This window comes from Mytilus trossulus, chromosome 1, assembly GCF_036588685.1.
Source record: "Mytilus trossulus isolate FHL-02 chromosome 1, PNRI_Mtr1.1.1.hap1, whole genome shotgun sequence".
Taxonomy (NCBI): domain Eukaryota; kingdom Metazoa; phylum Mollusca; class Bivalvia; order Mytilida; family Mytilidae; genus Mytilus; species Mytilus trossulus.
The window spans coordinates 26,766,574-26,784,115 of NC_086373.1; the positions used below are offsets into that span (position 1 = coordinate 26,766,574).

The 17,542-nt window shown below is 36.1% G+C and overlaps 1 protein-coding gene across 1 annotated transcript; it reads right to left on the reverse strand.

Moving 5' to 3' along the window:
- Positions 1-2,089: 2,089 nt before the first annotated feature.
- Positions 2,090-8,879, reverse strand: LOC134720650 (uncharacterized). Its single transcript, XM_063583039.1, has 4 exons — positions 8,726-8,879; positions 7,909-7,970; positions 6,211-6,280; positions 2,090-5,407 (listed from the first exon to the last, which is right to left on the reverse strand). Exons 1-4 carry the CDS (start codon positions 8,749-8,751, stop codon positions 2,362-2,364), a joined length of 3,204 nt encoding a protein of 1,067 aa, XP_063439109.1. The 5' UTR covers positions 8,752-8,879; the 3' UTR covers positions 2,090-2,361.
- Between the last annotated feature and the right edge of the window lie 8,663 nt (positions 8,880-17,542).

A 17,542-nucleotide genomic window follows, 5' to 3' on the forward strand; every position in this document is an offset into this window, starting at 1 on the left:
AAACAGAAGGGAGAACAGACAATGAAAGGAAACTTCCGATTGAGGTTACAGAATAGATAATAATAGATCAAACCTACAAACAGAAGGGAGAACAGACAATGAAAGGAAAGTTCCGATTGAGGTTAAAGAAAAGATAATAATAGACCAAACCTACAAACAGAAGGGAGAACAGACAATGAAAGGAAAGTTTCGATTGAGGTTACAGAATAGACAATAATAGACCAAACCTACAAACAGAAGGGAGAACAGACAATGAAAGGAAAGTTCCTATTGAGGTTACAGAAAAGATAATAATAGATCAAACCTACAAACAGAAGGGAGAACAGACAATGAAAGGAAAAGGAAAGAGCCAAACAAATTATAGCACGGGATGCTAAACTGCTTCAGTTCAACGGAAATTAAAATAAAACAATTTGATTGCAAAAAATGTTAGATTATAAAGCCAACATTTGTATCAAATAAACATTTCGGTTTATCCAAAAGAAAGTACTTGATCAAAAATCGAAACCATTTATCTATGTAACGTTTATCTATGTCAACAGCACGCCGTCATCTGACAAAAAAATAAAATCGATTATAAACAGGAAGATTAATTCTAAATAAAACTAGTTTGATACAATCTTCTGGTGTATTTTTACAGATGAGTTTTGAAAGTTTGTCACTGGTTTCATTAGGGGCTTTCCGTTTTGAATTTTCCTCGGAGTTCGGTAATTTTGTTATTTCACTTTTGATAAGTGTATAGAATTGCAATATTTTTAACATTAAACTGTACTTACACTGATTTACAGTTTGTCAATTTTATCAATATATACTGTTGTAACATAAACAAAAGAATCGAAAATATCGTATAGTTTTCCTTAAAATATTTAACTTCTATACAAGTCTGTCCTGCATGGTCCATCTGAACTTGACCTCACTTTCATGATCTATTGGTCAACGTTTAGTTTTTCCTAGTAAAGTCTGTTTCTTACAGACTATTAGCAATATATCAGATATATTTGGTGTATTGAATGGTTGTAAGATGTACATCTATTTCCCATTTGGTTTATCTCACCTTACCCTCATTTTCTTGGAGCATGTTAAGTTTATGTGATACATGTTCTTGAAATAAAGCTTTATAGTTAGGACTATCAACATAAAATCAATGGTCAGTAAAGAAGGCAAAACATTACATTGTGTGCACTCTTAATGGGCTATGGCACAGAATATGCTAAAATTTTGAATACAAATTGAAGATTTTAAGACAAATTTTAGAGGGTTTTTCGCTGATGTCAGTGCTTTCTATACAAACTTTCAACCATAAAGTTTTGGTTTTTTTTCAGTTGTAGTTCAACGAGCCAAGGTTGTATGCAAAATTTTAACAAAATCTGTGACAAAGCCATTTACTGTATTAACCTTAAGTAGTCAATAAACTCATCATAGATACCAGGACTAAATTTAGTATATACGCCACACGCGCGTTTCGTCTACAAAAGACTCATCAGTGATGCTCGAATCCCAAAATGTTCAAAAAGGTCAAATAAAGTACGAAGTTGGAGAGCATTGAGAACCAAAACCTTAAGTAGTCAAATAACTGTATCACTAGCTCATCAGCACTGAAGAGGTTGTGAGTGGCAAATTGCTTGTGACAAGTGAGCTCGACTCTAATCTTAACTGAATTTGATTGTCAGTTTTCCTACCAATGGTCGGCGGTTTTCTCTGTCTTCTGGTTTCCTCCACCAGTAAATTAATACTGACATGAAAAAGTACAAAACTTTGAATGGAGCGAGCCACACCAATCAATCAAATTGAATGTGAACCTGCATACAATGTAAGTTATAATATTCGTGGCTCATAAGCCGTATCATGCTTTCATTATTTATCTTAATGTTAGTTTTCCAATGAAATATTAGATATTTAGGATGTGCAATGGAGTGTGAGACATGGACACAAATAAAGTGTTTTTTATTTTATTTTATTTACAAAATAAAATGTACACATATGCAATATGATTGTCTTACTATTGTTGCTATTGATATTTTATATATATACAATTTGTTGTTTTATACTGGATATTTCATTATATATATTTTCACCATTCTACATAGAAATTGAACCATGTTGTAGCACCCTTTTACCATTGCTACTAAAAACAGATAAGGAACATTGTACATATACAGCGAGTCACCTGAGTTTATCAAACTGTGCTAACATATATGCACTATAGATAGTCTTTTGAGAATGTTTCACACAATTAGATTTAATTTTTAATTTTCCAACATGTTTCCTGTAATATCTTTTACAACTGGAGGTATCCACCAAATATCTTCTTTTGAAAATATGAATCGTTAATGTATCAAACCATCAGAATCTTATTGCTTTTTAAGATTCTGAAGAATTGTTATTTTTATCCTTTTTTCGGCCATATTGTTTACGTCTGGCGTTTGATGTTTTTGGTTTTGGTGAATTGGGTGGCATTGGAATAAATTGTGTGAGTGGCATAGGAATATATTGTGTCTTTATATTCGTTCCAGAGCGGATTTTTATAATTTGCCAATTTGAAGAAAGAGTTTCTGTTGGTTGACAGTGGTCACCGTTCGTTATGCAATCTGGGATAAGTTTTTTAACAAATGTTTTCATTGATGTTTTCAATGTTCCATCATTTTCTTCTGTATCGTGAAAATCATCTAGTGTACTGCCTGAGTTCGAGCTCTGAGTGTCATCTGCTGTATTACTTATACTTTGAATGACAGCAATATGCTGGTCGTGTAATTTCTTGAACAATTCCATCACTTTGCTGTCACTCATATTTTCTATGACAGGAAACAGATCTTTTTCTTGCACCTGATAAAATCCTATCAGTTCGTTATCCTCCAGCTTGTGAAAGATGTCTTTCGTGGGACATTTATCATCCACTTCAATATCCAGCGAAGTATGAGTTTGGTCTGGTTTTAAGAAGCTCTCCGTTTTTTCTCCTTTTGCTTGTTTTCCGACATTCCTATTTTGTTTTCGTGGGGTATTGAAAATTACAATCGAATTTGTTATCTTATCAGCCTGCTGTGGAGTTGATTTACATATTTTATTTGAAGCTGTTATCTTATTGGCCTGCTGTAGAGCTGATTTAGACATTTTGTTTGAACTTTTTGTATCATCTGCCTGCTGTTGTGTTGATTTTGATATTTTATTTGAAGATGTTGTCTCATCAGCCTGCTGTTGTGTTGATTTAGATATTTTTTTGGAAGCTGTTGTCTTGTCGGCCTGCTGTGGAGCTGATTTAGACATTTTGTTTGAACTTTTTGTATCATCTGCCTGCTGTTGTCTTGATTTAGACATTTTATTTGAAGCTGTTGTCTCATCAGTCTGATCTGTTGCTGGTTGGAACATTTTATTTGAAGCTGTTGTCTCATCAGCCTGCTGTTGTGTTGATTTAGACATTTTATTGGAAGTTGTTGTCCTGTCGGCTTGCTGTTGTGTTGATTTAGACATTTTATTGGAAGTTATTGTCCTATCGGCTTGCTGTTGTGTTGATTTAGATATTTTAGCGAACGCCGTTGTCCCATCGGCCTCTTCTGGTGCTGATTTATACATTTCAATTGATGCTATTGTTTTATCAGTCTGTTCTTGTGCTGATAAAGGCATTGATCTCACAACTTCACTGTAATCTCTCTTTTCATTCCTCATCTTTTTTACAATTAATATCTTTTTTAAATTTTGTGGCCAAGTATGAATCTGATCTGGTGTTGGGTAGCTGTCCGGTTTTTCTATTTCTTTTTGATTTTTGACATTCCTTTTTTGTGTTCTTGTTGTACAATAGTTTTCAGTAACGATGTTGCTTCCTTTATCACTTATGCTTTTCAGTATATAGCAATTTTTACCAGATGACTTTTGCAGCATGGAAAATCGTTTTTTTCTCTCAGAGATGTGGCAATCTTTACCAGATGCCTTTTGCAGCTTAAAAGTTGGAAACTTATTTTCCCATTTAACCCTTTTCAAAGCTAGTTCTGAGTTCATATCTAAAGTTCCATCGTTTGCTGTTGTCTCAGCAGTTTTCTGAACAGCTGCTATAGACGTTGATTGCTTTGGAATAACTTTACTTTTCTCGTTAATTTCATATCTGATCTTATTTACAATTGATGTCTCTTTCATATTTTGTGGCAATGTATGATTTTTATCTGGTTCTGGATATCTGTCTGGTTTTTCTCTGTCTATTTGCATTCCTACATGCTTGTAGTAAATTTGACGAGATCTCTTTTGCAGCCTGAAAGTTTTATACTTATTTTTCCATTTTGGTCTTTTATAACCTAAATCTGTGCTTATATCTGAAATTTCATTGAAAGCTGTTGTCTCAGCTGGTCGCTGTGGTACTGGTTTAGAGAATGATTCTGTTGGCCTTTCTGTACTTTTATATTTTTTTTCATCCCAGATCTTCTTAACAATTAATGTCTTTTTGATGTTTAGTGGAAAGTTCTGTAATGGTGGAAGCAGGTTTGGAGTACCAGGACGATTAGTGAAGAGGTGTTCTTGCATGCATGTTTTCTCTGTGTCAGGAAATACAGGTGGTAGCTTAAGGGTAGTGTCAGAAAGTTCTATCGAGTATAGTATCTTCTTGTTTGGTAACAATGGTTGACGTTTTAGAGTCTCTGAGTACGAATCTTCTACGTATTTCATCTTCCTCTTAGGAAGTAGTAGTGGTAGTTTTACTGGAGTAGAGGGTGACTTTTCCTCGTATTTCATTTTCTTGTTAGCTAGCAATTGTGGCAGTTTGACTGGAACAGGAATTTTCGATTTCTTAGCATGCTTCTGGAGCTCGTTTATCTGTGTCTTCTCATGATTCAGAAAACTAAGTTCTGATTCGGATCTACGGCATGAGCAGCAAGAGTCAACACACTCCCCTGTAATGCACTTGTCGGATTCTAGTATATTTTCATGAATTGGTGTCATCACGTGTGTTCTACCAGTTTTCCCAAAATATAACCTGGTGTCACCAATAATGACAGTGTTGGCTTCGATCATTTGTCTTTTATACTTGTTTGTGCTGCCATTTGATGAAATCAGAAGTTCCTCGTTGAATAGTTGGTAATGTTCACGTTTGATATCAAAAATGAATTTGTGGAAAGGATTTGGAATTCTTGAGCGGTTGCTCTGTTCAATTGATTTGTAAACATTTTTTAGGGTTTGCTGTTTATCAAGAAGAAACTGTTTCTGTTTCCTTAAGTAATGAAGCCTATCTTTCATGGAAATTTGTAGATTGTGCATGCATCGCTTCATAACATGTCCGTCCGCCTTTTTAAAATCAATCCATTTCTCTATTTCTTGCCTGAGCTTATTCCCGGTCAGTTTGCTTGATTGCATGTTTTGTAGTTTGTTGTAGGTTGTTTGGATTTCTTCCCCTTTTTCTTGAACTAAGCACCTCCAGTTGGCAAGCAATCTGAAATCATGTTTTATATTTGTTCTTACTGTAATTTAAAGCGATTCGCTACATAAAATAGCGCTTCTTAAACAAGATACTACATAAGTAGTACTAGTATATTACGTATTTTCACATAAATCAGTTGTGGGTTGATTTCAATACCGTAGCGGCTATCAATATATATGTAACAGCTAGTCTATAGCTACACGTTCAATAGTCATAAGCTACGTAGCACTACGTAGTTGCTACGATATTGAACTCAACCCTGGACAACATAAGCAAATAGTGGCTACATTTACAAACCCATTAAATCATGAAGTAGGATCATTCCCCATTTCTGTTTCTGAAGTGGTGACAATACGAAAACAAAACCATATTTACTTTTTAGAGGATAAACTAATATGTTGCCTTGTGTAACCCAATGAATACAGTCGAATTACAATGTAGTACCGGTATAACATTGTTATCATGCATTTCTTATTTTATTATATATCTATTATACTTCTATTAATAAAGTTAATAGATATTTTATCTACATGTTTGTATGTGTACTGGATGGCATTGTATTCGTTTGTCTGATTTGTCCGTCTGTTCAGTGCAAGAGGTATGTAAGTAAGTAAGTAAATAGTTTATGTATCAGTGTCTCTTGCTTAAGTTTTTGTGAATTTTATTAAGTTCTCTCGAAGATATACCATTGTCGTAAGGATGTGGTACTACGGTATATTTTGCTGTACTTAATGGGTATGGGACTTTTTTTTACAGAGATCTGAATTTGATATTGTCTCATGTTCCATATTAATGAAAAGATAAACTAGACTTACTCATTCCCTGTCCTGTCTACGTTTTCCACTGTATCATACTCTATGTCGAATACCTGTCTTCTTGATCCGACTACAAAATATACAAAGATTTGTATTAGTTAATAGTTACATTATATGTATACTTCATTATAATACGTTGTTCTGATTGGCTTAAAACAATCTCACGTTATTGCTTAAACAACTTCATTTCAATATGAATTGTAACATTTATGTTGACACGTGCTTCTACGATAAAGTGCACAGGTAAATACAAGATATAACTTGATAGTAATCATGTTTTCATGATCATAGCGAAAATGTAATTATATATATTGAACACGTCTTTTAGTAAATGAGATTGTAAAAGCGTTGAACGTGCGCACATTTGAAAAAGGAAGCGTTTGTGCGCTTCATAAAATTGTTCTACGGTTGACGCTTTTACACCCCAATGAATTTACAAAGAAGCATTCAATTCTTAAATGATGCGGTATTTTAATTCACATTAGACAATCCACATATTACAATCAGTCTGATTCATTGTCATCGATTATTTCTGTTAAATTTTGCAATTTGGATAAATGAGTTGGGAATATGTTTTAAATGAGATAATGAACGAAAAGCATCAAAACGAATAAAAAGAAGAAAGGAAAGACATATAGAAGTCAATACACAGTTTAAAAAAAACATCTGCATAGTGTCAAGTTCGCAAAAAATATACACTATCTTAGAACTGGCATCAGCACTTTACCGAAAGGAGAAAACATGAAATATAACTGAAAAATACCTATGACTAGGTTCTAGGACTTCTAGACATAGTACAGGCATATCAGTGTTGGATCTAAAAGAGGGGGTCCGGGGTGGAACCCTCCTTTTAAGACGATCAATGCAGTTGAATTGGGGTATATAGTTGAAAACAGACACCATGTAGTAAAACACAGTGCCGCACAACACTATTTCCAAAAGCGCTTACTTTTACTAAAGGCAAGCAGACCAGGGACTGGATCCATTCATTTTAAAAAGATGAGTCCAAACATATGTACTTATTCAAAGGCATCGGTCGTCAAACAAAAGGGGCTTCGAACCCCCGGATCCTTCCCCCTTTTGTGTACTCCGCCACTGTAGGTTATATGTATGAAGATGAAACCATGCTGTCCTATACTGTAATATTTGCCGCTGTATTTCGGTATCGGTTTGATACATCAACGTTATGTACGTGATATTTCTATGAGTATTTTAAATAATATTAACGCTAAGTATTATAACAGCACGGAGCTACATGTTAATAATTCGAAACGATATAAGTCAGGTTCATGCATATACTTTTATATAGATTACACCGTTGTTTTTCCTGTTTGATTGGTTTTACTTTACTAATTTTTGGGGCCCTTTATAGCTTTCTGTTTGGTGTGAGCCAAGGCTCTGTGTAAAAGGTCTGTGAAGTCTGCACTTTGGCCTATAATGGTTTTACTTTTATTTATTGTTATTTGGATGGATAGTTGTCTCATTTGCACTCATACCACATCTTCCTATTCTATATGCACTAAGATTAGATTACATAACAAAGATTGCTATTCTTCTTTTTTTTAAGAAGCCTCTCCTTATTATTTTTCCAAACTAATTAATAAAAGACGATTTCTAATCAAAACAAATAGTCCACCGGGTAATAAAAAAAAAACCGAAGAAGGAATAACAGGCGATGAAGATGCTCCTTAAACTTACTTCTTTCTGTCGTCTTTTTGTGAACAGCCTGTTTTGTAGGTGCCATCTTTTCGCCAGTTTCGCTACAAAGGAGCAAAAATAAAGTGTTTAGTCTCATATTTGTTCACCTATAAAAAGGAAAACTTATCATCTTGAACAAGACCGTATGAAATAATGATGTATGGTATGATGGAGGTATATCTCTGTGGTATTACAAATTGTGTGATTTCTTTTAATATGGGACAGAAATTGGGCTGAATTTGGTTTGTTGGTTACTCATGATGAGTTACAGATCAAGTTTAAGTTTCGTTCCCCTCCGCTATCTTTTTTTTCTAAAATTAAGGGTATACAACTTTGAAAATTGTTGAAAATGACAGTCATACGGACATTTTTCTATACGCCTCCAGATTTTGAGCTATTTTTTTTATATACATATGAGACTACCATCATCTCTGTGTCTACATGTGTTATTGTAATTGCAGATTTTTTCAACTTTTGGAGACGGGGCCATTCGTGTTGCTTTGACACATCTAGTTTTATACTATTCTTATATTATCTTGTTATCTGAATTTGTCACTTTGATTTAGTTGTGGTCAAAGTGTAAAGAGTGTTTTTTTCTCTTTTTTTTCTTTCTTTCTTTTAACTGGAGGGGCATCTGTAATAATGGTGTTTTAATTTAATTCGCGTTCTTGAAAGGTTGCATGTGGTTCTACTTATACTATTAATAAAGGTTATAAAGTAATTTTATGAAACATTTCGAACATAAGTTATAGTTCTATATTCCTTTAACATACATACATCATTAAAATTAGCATAAATTAATGTAAAATATGCTTACCTATCGTTTTTCATTCTTTCATCCATAACTTTTCGAATACACTGATTGACATAATTCAATATATGTTTGCTTCTTTTATAATCACTCCTTACTGCGATAGATGGAACTGTGTAGTGGGGAAAAGGAGGTGCCGTCACTTTGACAACGTTTCTTCTATTATGACGTTACGCTACCGCGACCTTTACCATACATGCGCTGAAAAATCTTTTATATTGCAACGAACGCGTTTTACGTGTGTCAAGTTAGCGATTATATTTTTTTTTTTTTGTAAATACTGCAAAAGTTTTCTTCTGCGGAAAATTCACCTATCAGAAATATGCAGAAGATACCAAAATCAGGCGTGGATTCAGACTTTTAGAAAAGGGGAAATCATCCCCCTTATCCCCCTTTTCATCCGCCAATGAAAATGGACACTTGCAAATCATAAGTCGAGTATAACAGACAATTCAATGAAGAAGAAAAAAGCGATTAAAAAGACAAACAATAGTTTACAAACATTACAAAGAATACTAAAGGAGGATCCCGAATCCCATAAAAACCAAATTGAGGCCGTGGTATTAATGTTATTTTCAATGATTCCAAAATTCTATAAAGACACATACTTGTTTTGATTTGATTGCTTTACGTTCTACAGCGCTTTGATTTGATTTAAAAATAATATTCCTTATGCCATTGCTTAGAGTTATGTAATTTTTGAAATCAAAGTTCTGTAAAAATAATATACAAAAACATTATTTATTGGTTTTTTTTTTAATCAATTAATTCGTTATTTCGTTCCTTAAAACTTATGCACATACTTTGGTCCCTTCATAAACAGCATGCATCTTTATATTTCATTCTTGCAAAATTTTCATTTAATAGTATATATTTACAGTATACAGCCATTGCTAGTATTATAAATTGTTTCGCCGAGCGCAGCTGGATAAGACGGTAGAGGTCCAACCCTGAACAGTTGGGACAAAAATTTTATGGTGCTTATTTCTGCTTGTTCGTTTATTCAACATTGGCTTAAGATATATGAGTGGGTTGAGATATACCTAAACATGTTTAACCCGCCCCATTTTTGCGCCTGTCCCAAGTTAGGAACCTCTAGTCTTTGTTAGGTTCGTGTGGTTTTAGATTTTTTTTCATTTATGTTTTAGAAATTGGTGTGGCGTCCGTTCGGTGCGTTAATATATATAATTGTAGGGGTCAGCAGAAGCCCGCATCCTGGTGCTTGATTTGCTGGCTGCGTTGAAGACAATTTGATGACTGTGTTCTATTTTCTGCTCTTTGGTAGCGTTGTTGTCTCTTTGACACCATCCCCGTTTCCATTCGAGAGATTCAAAACAATCAATCTAGAAAACTAACTAAAAATACGTTTATTTGGAATAATTTAGATGAATAAGAATTATTTTAAGTGTTCTTGTCGCTAAATAGGCCTCTTGTCGCTTCTTGTCGCTAATTTGTGAGACACAGCAAAGGTTCTGTAAACAAAAGTCAATTCAAATTAGGAATAAGAACGAAATTTATATTTACATTTCTAAGAATATTGATGAAAATACGAAATGATTCCTATTTCATTATTTTGAATGACATCCACTGGCTCTACAATTAAAATACTCATATCACAAGTTTTATTATATTCGGGTTCTTAATTTTGTGATTAGCGACACCGGGCTGAAGTACGTCCATTATTCATAGTTCATTATTCATTATTCAATAATGAATAATGAAATAGTTCATTATTCACTATTCAATATTGAAAAATGAATAATGAATAATGAATAATGAAATGGTTTATGTTTCATTATTCAAATTGAAGCGGTGAATAGTGAAAAAAATATAAAAAAAATTTGACCATGACACTATAGCTATATTTTTATTCGCAATGACCATAAGAGGGTTTACGGACGACCTAAATGCAACAATATGCATTAAAATGAGGAAATATAAAAAAGAAGATGTGGTATTATTGTCAATGAGACAAACATCCACAAAAGACCAAAATGACACAGACATCAACAACTATAGCTCACCGTACAGCCTACAACAATGAGCAAAGCCCATACCGCATAGTCAACTATAAAAGGCCCCAATAAGACAATGTAAAACAATTTAAACAAGACAACTAACGGCCTTATTCATTTTAAAAAATGAACGAAAAACAAATATATAACACATAGACAAACGACAACCACTAAATTACAGACTCCTGAATTGGGACAGACACAGTCATACATAAATAATTCGACGGGGTTAAACATGTTAGCCAATTTTGAATAATGAAATGGATATTTTGAATAATGGAATGGACTGCTGTGACCCTTTAACCCCTAATTATAGATAAACTTTCTACCTCATTCGAAAGCTTATTACAAGAGAAACAAAATGTATATAGTCAACATGTTCCGCAACGCATATAGAGGACTGTAAAAATGTCAAAATACGCGTGAAAGTTAAGAAATAGCCAATTTTGAATAATGAAATGGATATTTGAATAATGGAATGGACTGCTGCGACCTTTTAGCCCCTAATTATAGATAAACGTTATACCTCATTCGAAAGCTTATAACAAGAGGAACAAAATGTATATAGTCAACATGTTCTGTAACGCATATTAGAGAACTTAAATGTCGAAATATGCGTAAAAGTTAAGAAATAGCCAATTTTGAATAATGAAATGGATATTTTGAATAATGGAATGGACTGCTGCGACCTTTTAGCCCCTAATTATAGATAAACCTTATACCTCATTCGAAAGCTTATAACAAGAGGAACAAAATGAATATAGTCAACATGTTCCGCAACGCATATTAGAGGAATGAAATGTCGAAATATGCGTGAAAGTTAAGAAATAGCCAATTTTGAATAATGAAATGGATATTTTGAATAATGGAATGGACTGCTGCGACCCTTTAGCCCCTAATTATAGATGAAATTTATACCTCATTCGAAAGCTGATTACTAGCGTAACAAAATGTATATAGTCAACATGTTCCGCAACGCATATTAGAGGACTTAAATGTCGAAATACGCGTGAAAGTTAAGAAATAGCCAATTTTGAATAATGAAATGGATATTTTGAATAATGGAATGGACTGCTGCGACCTTTTAGCCCCTAATTATAGATAAACGTTATACCTCATTCGAAAGCTTATTACAAGAGAAACAAAATGTATATAGTCAACATGTTCCGCAACGCATATAGAGGACTGTAAAAATGTCAAAATACGCGTGAAAATTAAGCAATAGCCAATTTTGAATAATGAAATGGATATTTTGAATAATGGAATGGACTGCCGCGACCTTTTAGCCCCTAATTATAGATAAACTTTATACCTCATTCGAAAGCTTATAACAAGAGGAACACAATGTGTATAGTCAACATGTTCCGCAACGCATATTAGAGGACTTAAATGTCGAAATACGCGTGAAAGTTAAGAAATAGCAAATTTTGAATAATGAAATGGATATTTGAATAATGGAATGGACTGCTGCGACCTTTTAGCCCCTAATTATAGATAAACGTTATACCTCATTCGAAAGCTTATAACAAGAGGAACAAAATGTATATAGTCAACATGTTCTGTAACGCATATTAGAGAACTTAAATGTCGAAATATGCGTAAAAGTTAAGAAATAGCCAATTTTGAATAATGAAATGGATATTTTGAATAATGGAATGGACTGCTGCGACCTTTTAGCCCCTAATTATAGATAAACCTTATACCTCATTCGAAAGCTTATAACAAGAGGAACAAAATGAATATAGTCAACATGTTCCGCAACGCATATTAGAGGAATGAAATGTCGAAATATGCGTGAAAGTTAAGAAATAGCCAATTTTGAATAATGAAATGGATATTTTGAATAATGGAATGGACTGCTGCGACCCTTTAGCCCCTAATTATAGATGAAATTTATACCTCATTCGAAAGCTGATTACTAGCGTAACAAAATGTATATAGTCAACATGTTCCGCAACGCATATAGAGGACTGTAAAAATGTCAAAATACGCGTGAAAATTAAGCAATAGCCAATTTTGAATAATGAAATGGATATTTTGAATAATGGAATGGACTGCCGCGACCTTTTAGCCCCTAATTATAGATAAACTTTATACCTCATTCGAAAGCTTATAACAAGAGGAACACAATGTGTATAGTCAACATGTTCCGCAACGCATATTAGAGGACTTAAATGTCGAAATACGCGTGAAAGTTAAGAAATAGCAAATTTTGAATAATGAAATGGATATTTGAATAATGGAATGGACTGCTGCGACCTTTTAGCCCCTAATTATAGATAAACGTTATACCTCATTCGAAAGCTTATAACAAGAGGAACAAAATGTATATAGTCAACATGTTCTGCAACGCATATTAGAGGACTTAAATGTCGAAATACGCGTGAAAGTTAAGAAATAGCAAATTTTGAATAATGAAATGGATATTTTGAATAATGGAATGGACTGCTGCGACCTTTTAGCCCCTAATAATAGATAAACTTTATACCTCATTCGAAAGCTTATAACGAGAGGAACAAAATGTATATAGTCAAAATGTTCCGCAACGCATATTAGAGGACTTAAATGTCGAAATATGCGTAAAAGTTAAGAAATAGCCAATTTTTAATAATGAAATGGATATTTTGAATAATGGAATGGACTGCTGCGACCTTTTAGCCCCTAATAATAGATAAACCTTATACCTCATTCGAAAGCTTATAACAAGAGGAACAAAATGAATATAGTCAACATGTTCCGCAACGCATATTAGAGGACTTAAATGTCGAAATATAAATATACCAGACTCAAGCTAGCGAACAATAAGCCAGCGAACAATAAGGTGAATCAAGCTAGCGAACAATAAGCCAGCGAACAATAAGAAAACGCGCCAACATGATCATGCCCCAAAACCGAAGACTTGCAACAACACCAAACGTACTTATACATATGATGACAAATAAATAAATATGATGACAAATAATTTCCAGTAGGAAGATGAAATGTACGTAATTCCATTTTAACACATACAAAGTTTAATTATTTATTCGTGTACTAAATACAACTTTTTTTTAAAGCCGGGAATCTAAAAAATGTTTAAGCTATAAACCCTTTCTCCTTTCTCTCTGATAAGGGATGGGTTATTATCTGTGTAATAAGAATAAAAACAATTTATAACAACGGGTGACAATAAACTAGTGTAGCGATACAATTAGATCTTCAAGCTAATAGAAATTATTCGATTGAAAAGAAAAGCTGATTACCATTATACTAACTTTTCGCCTAAGAACAAGCTAGTTCAGGAAATTATTCATAAGTAAATAGTCACTCTAGTAATTTATTTGTTACATTCTTATAAGAAAAGCGATAAGTGTAAAAACAACACACGTCAAATAGAACGAGAACGATTTGACATAAATATTTTGGTTAATCTCAACAAAAAAATATTTAGATTCAAGCCTATTTAAAATAACTATAATCCGTAAACATTACCCTACGGCAAAGTCACGGATGTGGTAGGGTCGGCAAAGTCCTGGATGTGGTAGGGTGACCCCCTAATTTGGGGTCGGGTGACCCTACCCTCCCCCTTCTTTAATTCATAGCCAAGTCTCTACGGCAAAGCTTTTAACCACATTAGGTACACTCGATAGGCAATTGCCTAAGCTTGCCTGGGCCAAAAGATCCAGGTGGGTTAAGTTACGGATTTTTTTTTCGGAGGTCCAAAGTTGGGGTCGGGTGAGCCTACCCTCCCCCTTCTTTAATTCATAGCCAAGTCCCTACGGCAAAGCTTTTAACCACACTAGGTACACTCGATAGGCAATTGCCTAAGCTTGCCTGGGCCCAAAGATCCAGGTGGGTAAAGTTATGGAATTTTTTTTCGGAGGTCCAAAGTTGGGGTCGGTGACCCTACCCTCCCCCTTCTTTAATTCATAGCCAAGTCCCTACGGCAAAGCTTTTAACCACACTAGGTACATTCGATAGGCAATTACCTAACTTTGCCTGGGCCCAAAGATCCAGGTGGGTAAAGTTACGGATTTTTTTTTTTCGGCGGTCCAAAGTTGGGGTCGGGTGACCCTACCCTCCCCTTTTTTAATTCATAGCCAAGTCCATACGGAAATGCTTTTAACCACACTGTGTACACTCGATAGGCAATGGCCCAAGCTTACCTGGGCCCAAAGATCCAGGTGGGTAAAGTTACGGAATTTATTTTTCGGAGGTCCAAAGTTGGTATCGGGTGACCCTACCCTCCCCTTCTTTAATTCATAGCTAAGTCCCTACGGCAAAGCTTTTAACCACAATCGGTACACTCGATAGGCAATTGCCTGAGCTTGCCTGGGCCCAAAGATCCATGTGGGAAAAGTTACGGATTTTTTTTCGGAGGTCCAAAGTTGGGGTCGGGTGACCCTACCCTCCCCCTTCTTAAATTCATAGCCAAGTCCCTACGGCAAAGCTTTAAACCACACTAGGGACACTCGATAGGCAATTGCCTAAGCTTACCTGGGCTCAAAGATCCAGGTGGGTAAAGTTACGGATTATTTTGCGGAGGTCAAAAGTTGGGGTCGGGTGACCCTACTCTCCCCTTTTTTTAATTCATAGCCAAGTCCCTACGGCAAAGCTTTTAACCACACTCGGTACACTCGATAGGCAATTGCCTAAGCTTGCCTGGGCCCAAAGATCCAGCTGGTGGGTAAAGTTACGGATTTTTTTTTCGGAGGTCCAAAGTTGGGGTCGGGTGAGCCTACCCTCCCCCTTCTTTAATTCATAGCCAAGTCCATACGGCAAACATTTTAACCACACTAGGTACACTCGATAGGCAATGGCCTATGCTTGTCTGGGACTAGAGATCCAGGTGGGTAAAGTTATGGAATTTTTTTTTCGGAGGTCCAAAGTTGGGGTTGGGTGACCCTACGCTCCCCCTTCTTTAATTCATAGCCAAGTCCCTACGGCAAAGCTTTTAACCACACTAGGTACACTCGATAGGCAATTGCCTAAGCTTACCTGGGCCCCAAGATCCAGGTGGGTAAAGTTACGGATTTTTTTTTTCGGAGGTCCAAAGTTGGGGTCGGGTGACCCTACCCTCCCCCTTCTTTAATTCATAGCCAAGTCCATACGGCAAAGCTTTTAACCACACTAGGTACAATCGATAGGAAATTGCCTAAGCTTGCCTGGCCCCAGAGATCCAGGTGGGTAAAGTTATGGAATTTTTTTTTTCGGAGGTCCAAAGTTGGGGTCGGTGACCCTACCCTCCCCCTTCTTTAATTCATAGCCAAGTCCCTACGGCAAAGCTTTTAACCACACTAGGTACATTCGATAGGCAATTACCTAACTTTGCCTGGGCCCAAAGATCCAGGTGGGTAAAGTTACGGAATTGTTTTTTTCGGAGGTCCAAAGTTGGGGTCGGGTGACCCTACCCTCCCCTTTTTTAATTCATAGCCAAGTCCATACGGAAATGCTTTTAACCACACTGTGTACACTCGATAGGCAATGGCCCAAGCTTACCTGGGCCCAAAGATCCAGGTGGGTAAAGTTACGGAATTTATTTTTCGGAGGTCCAAAGTTGGTATCGGGTGACCCTACCCTCCCCTTCTTTAATTCATAGCTAAGTCCCTACGGCAAAGCTTTTAACCACAATCGGTACACTCGATAGGCAATTGCCTGAGCTTGCCTGGGCCCAAAGATCCATGTGGGAAAAGTTACGGATTTTTTTTTTCGGAGGTCCAAAATTGGGGTCGGGTTACCCTACCCTCCCCCTTCTTAAATTCATAGCCAAGTCCCTACGGCAAAGCTTTTAACCACACTAGGGACACTCGATAGGCAATTGCCTAAGCTTACCTGGGCTCAAAGATCCAGGTGGGTAAAGTTACGGATTTTTTTAGGGAGGTCAAAAGTTGGGGTAGGTGACCCTACCCTCCCCCTTCTTTAATTCATAGCCAAGTCCCTACGACAAAGCTTTTTACCACAATAGGTACACTCGATAGACAATTACCTAAACTTGCTTGGGCCCAAAGATCCAGCTGGGTAAAGTTACGGAATTTTTTTTCGGAGGTCCAAAGTTGGGGTCGGGTGAGCCTACCCTCCCCCTTCTTAAATTCATAGCCAAGTCCCTACGGCAAAGCTTTTAACCACACTAGGTACACTCGATTAGCAATTGTCTAAGCTTGCCTGGGCCCAAAGATCCAGTTGGGTAAAGTTATGGATTTTTTGTTCGGAGGTCCAAAGTTGGGGTAGGTGACCCTACCCTCCCCCTTCTTTAATTCATAGCCAAGTCCATACGGCAAAGATTTTAACCACACAAGGTACACTCGATAGGCAATTGCCTAAGCTTGTCTGGGACTAGAGATCCAGGTGGGTAAAGTTATGGATTTTTTTTTCGGAGGTCCAAAGTTGGGGTTGGGTGACCCTACGCTCCCCCTTCTTTAATTCATAGCCAAGTCCCTACGGCAAAGCTTTTAACCACACTAGGTACACTCGATAGGCAATTGCCTAAGCTTACCTGGGCCCAAAGATCCAGGTGGGTAAAGTTACGATTTTTTTTTTCGGAGGTCCAAAGTTGGGGTCGGGTGACCCTACCCTCCCCCTTCTTAAATTCATAGCTAAGTCCCTACGGCAAAGCTTTTAACCACACAAGGTACACTCGATAGGCAATTGCCTGAGCTTGCCTGGGCCCAAAGATCCAGGTGGGAAAAGTTACGGATTTTTTTTTCGGAGGTCCAAAGTTGGGGTCGGGTGACCCTACCCTCCCCCTTCTTAAATTCATAGCCAAGTTCCTACGGCAAAGCTTTTAACCACACTAGGGACACTCGATAAGCAATTGCCTAAGCTTACCTGG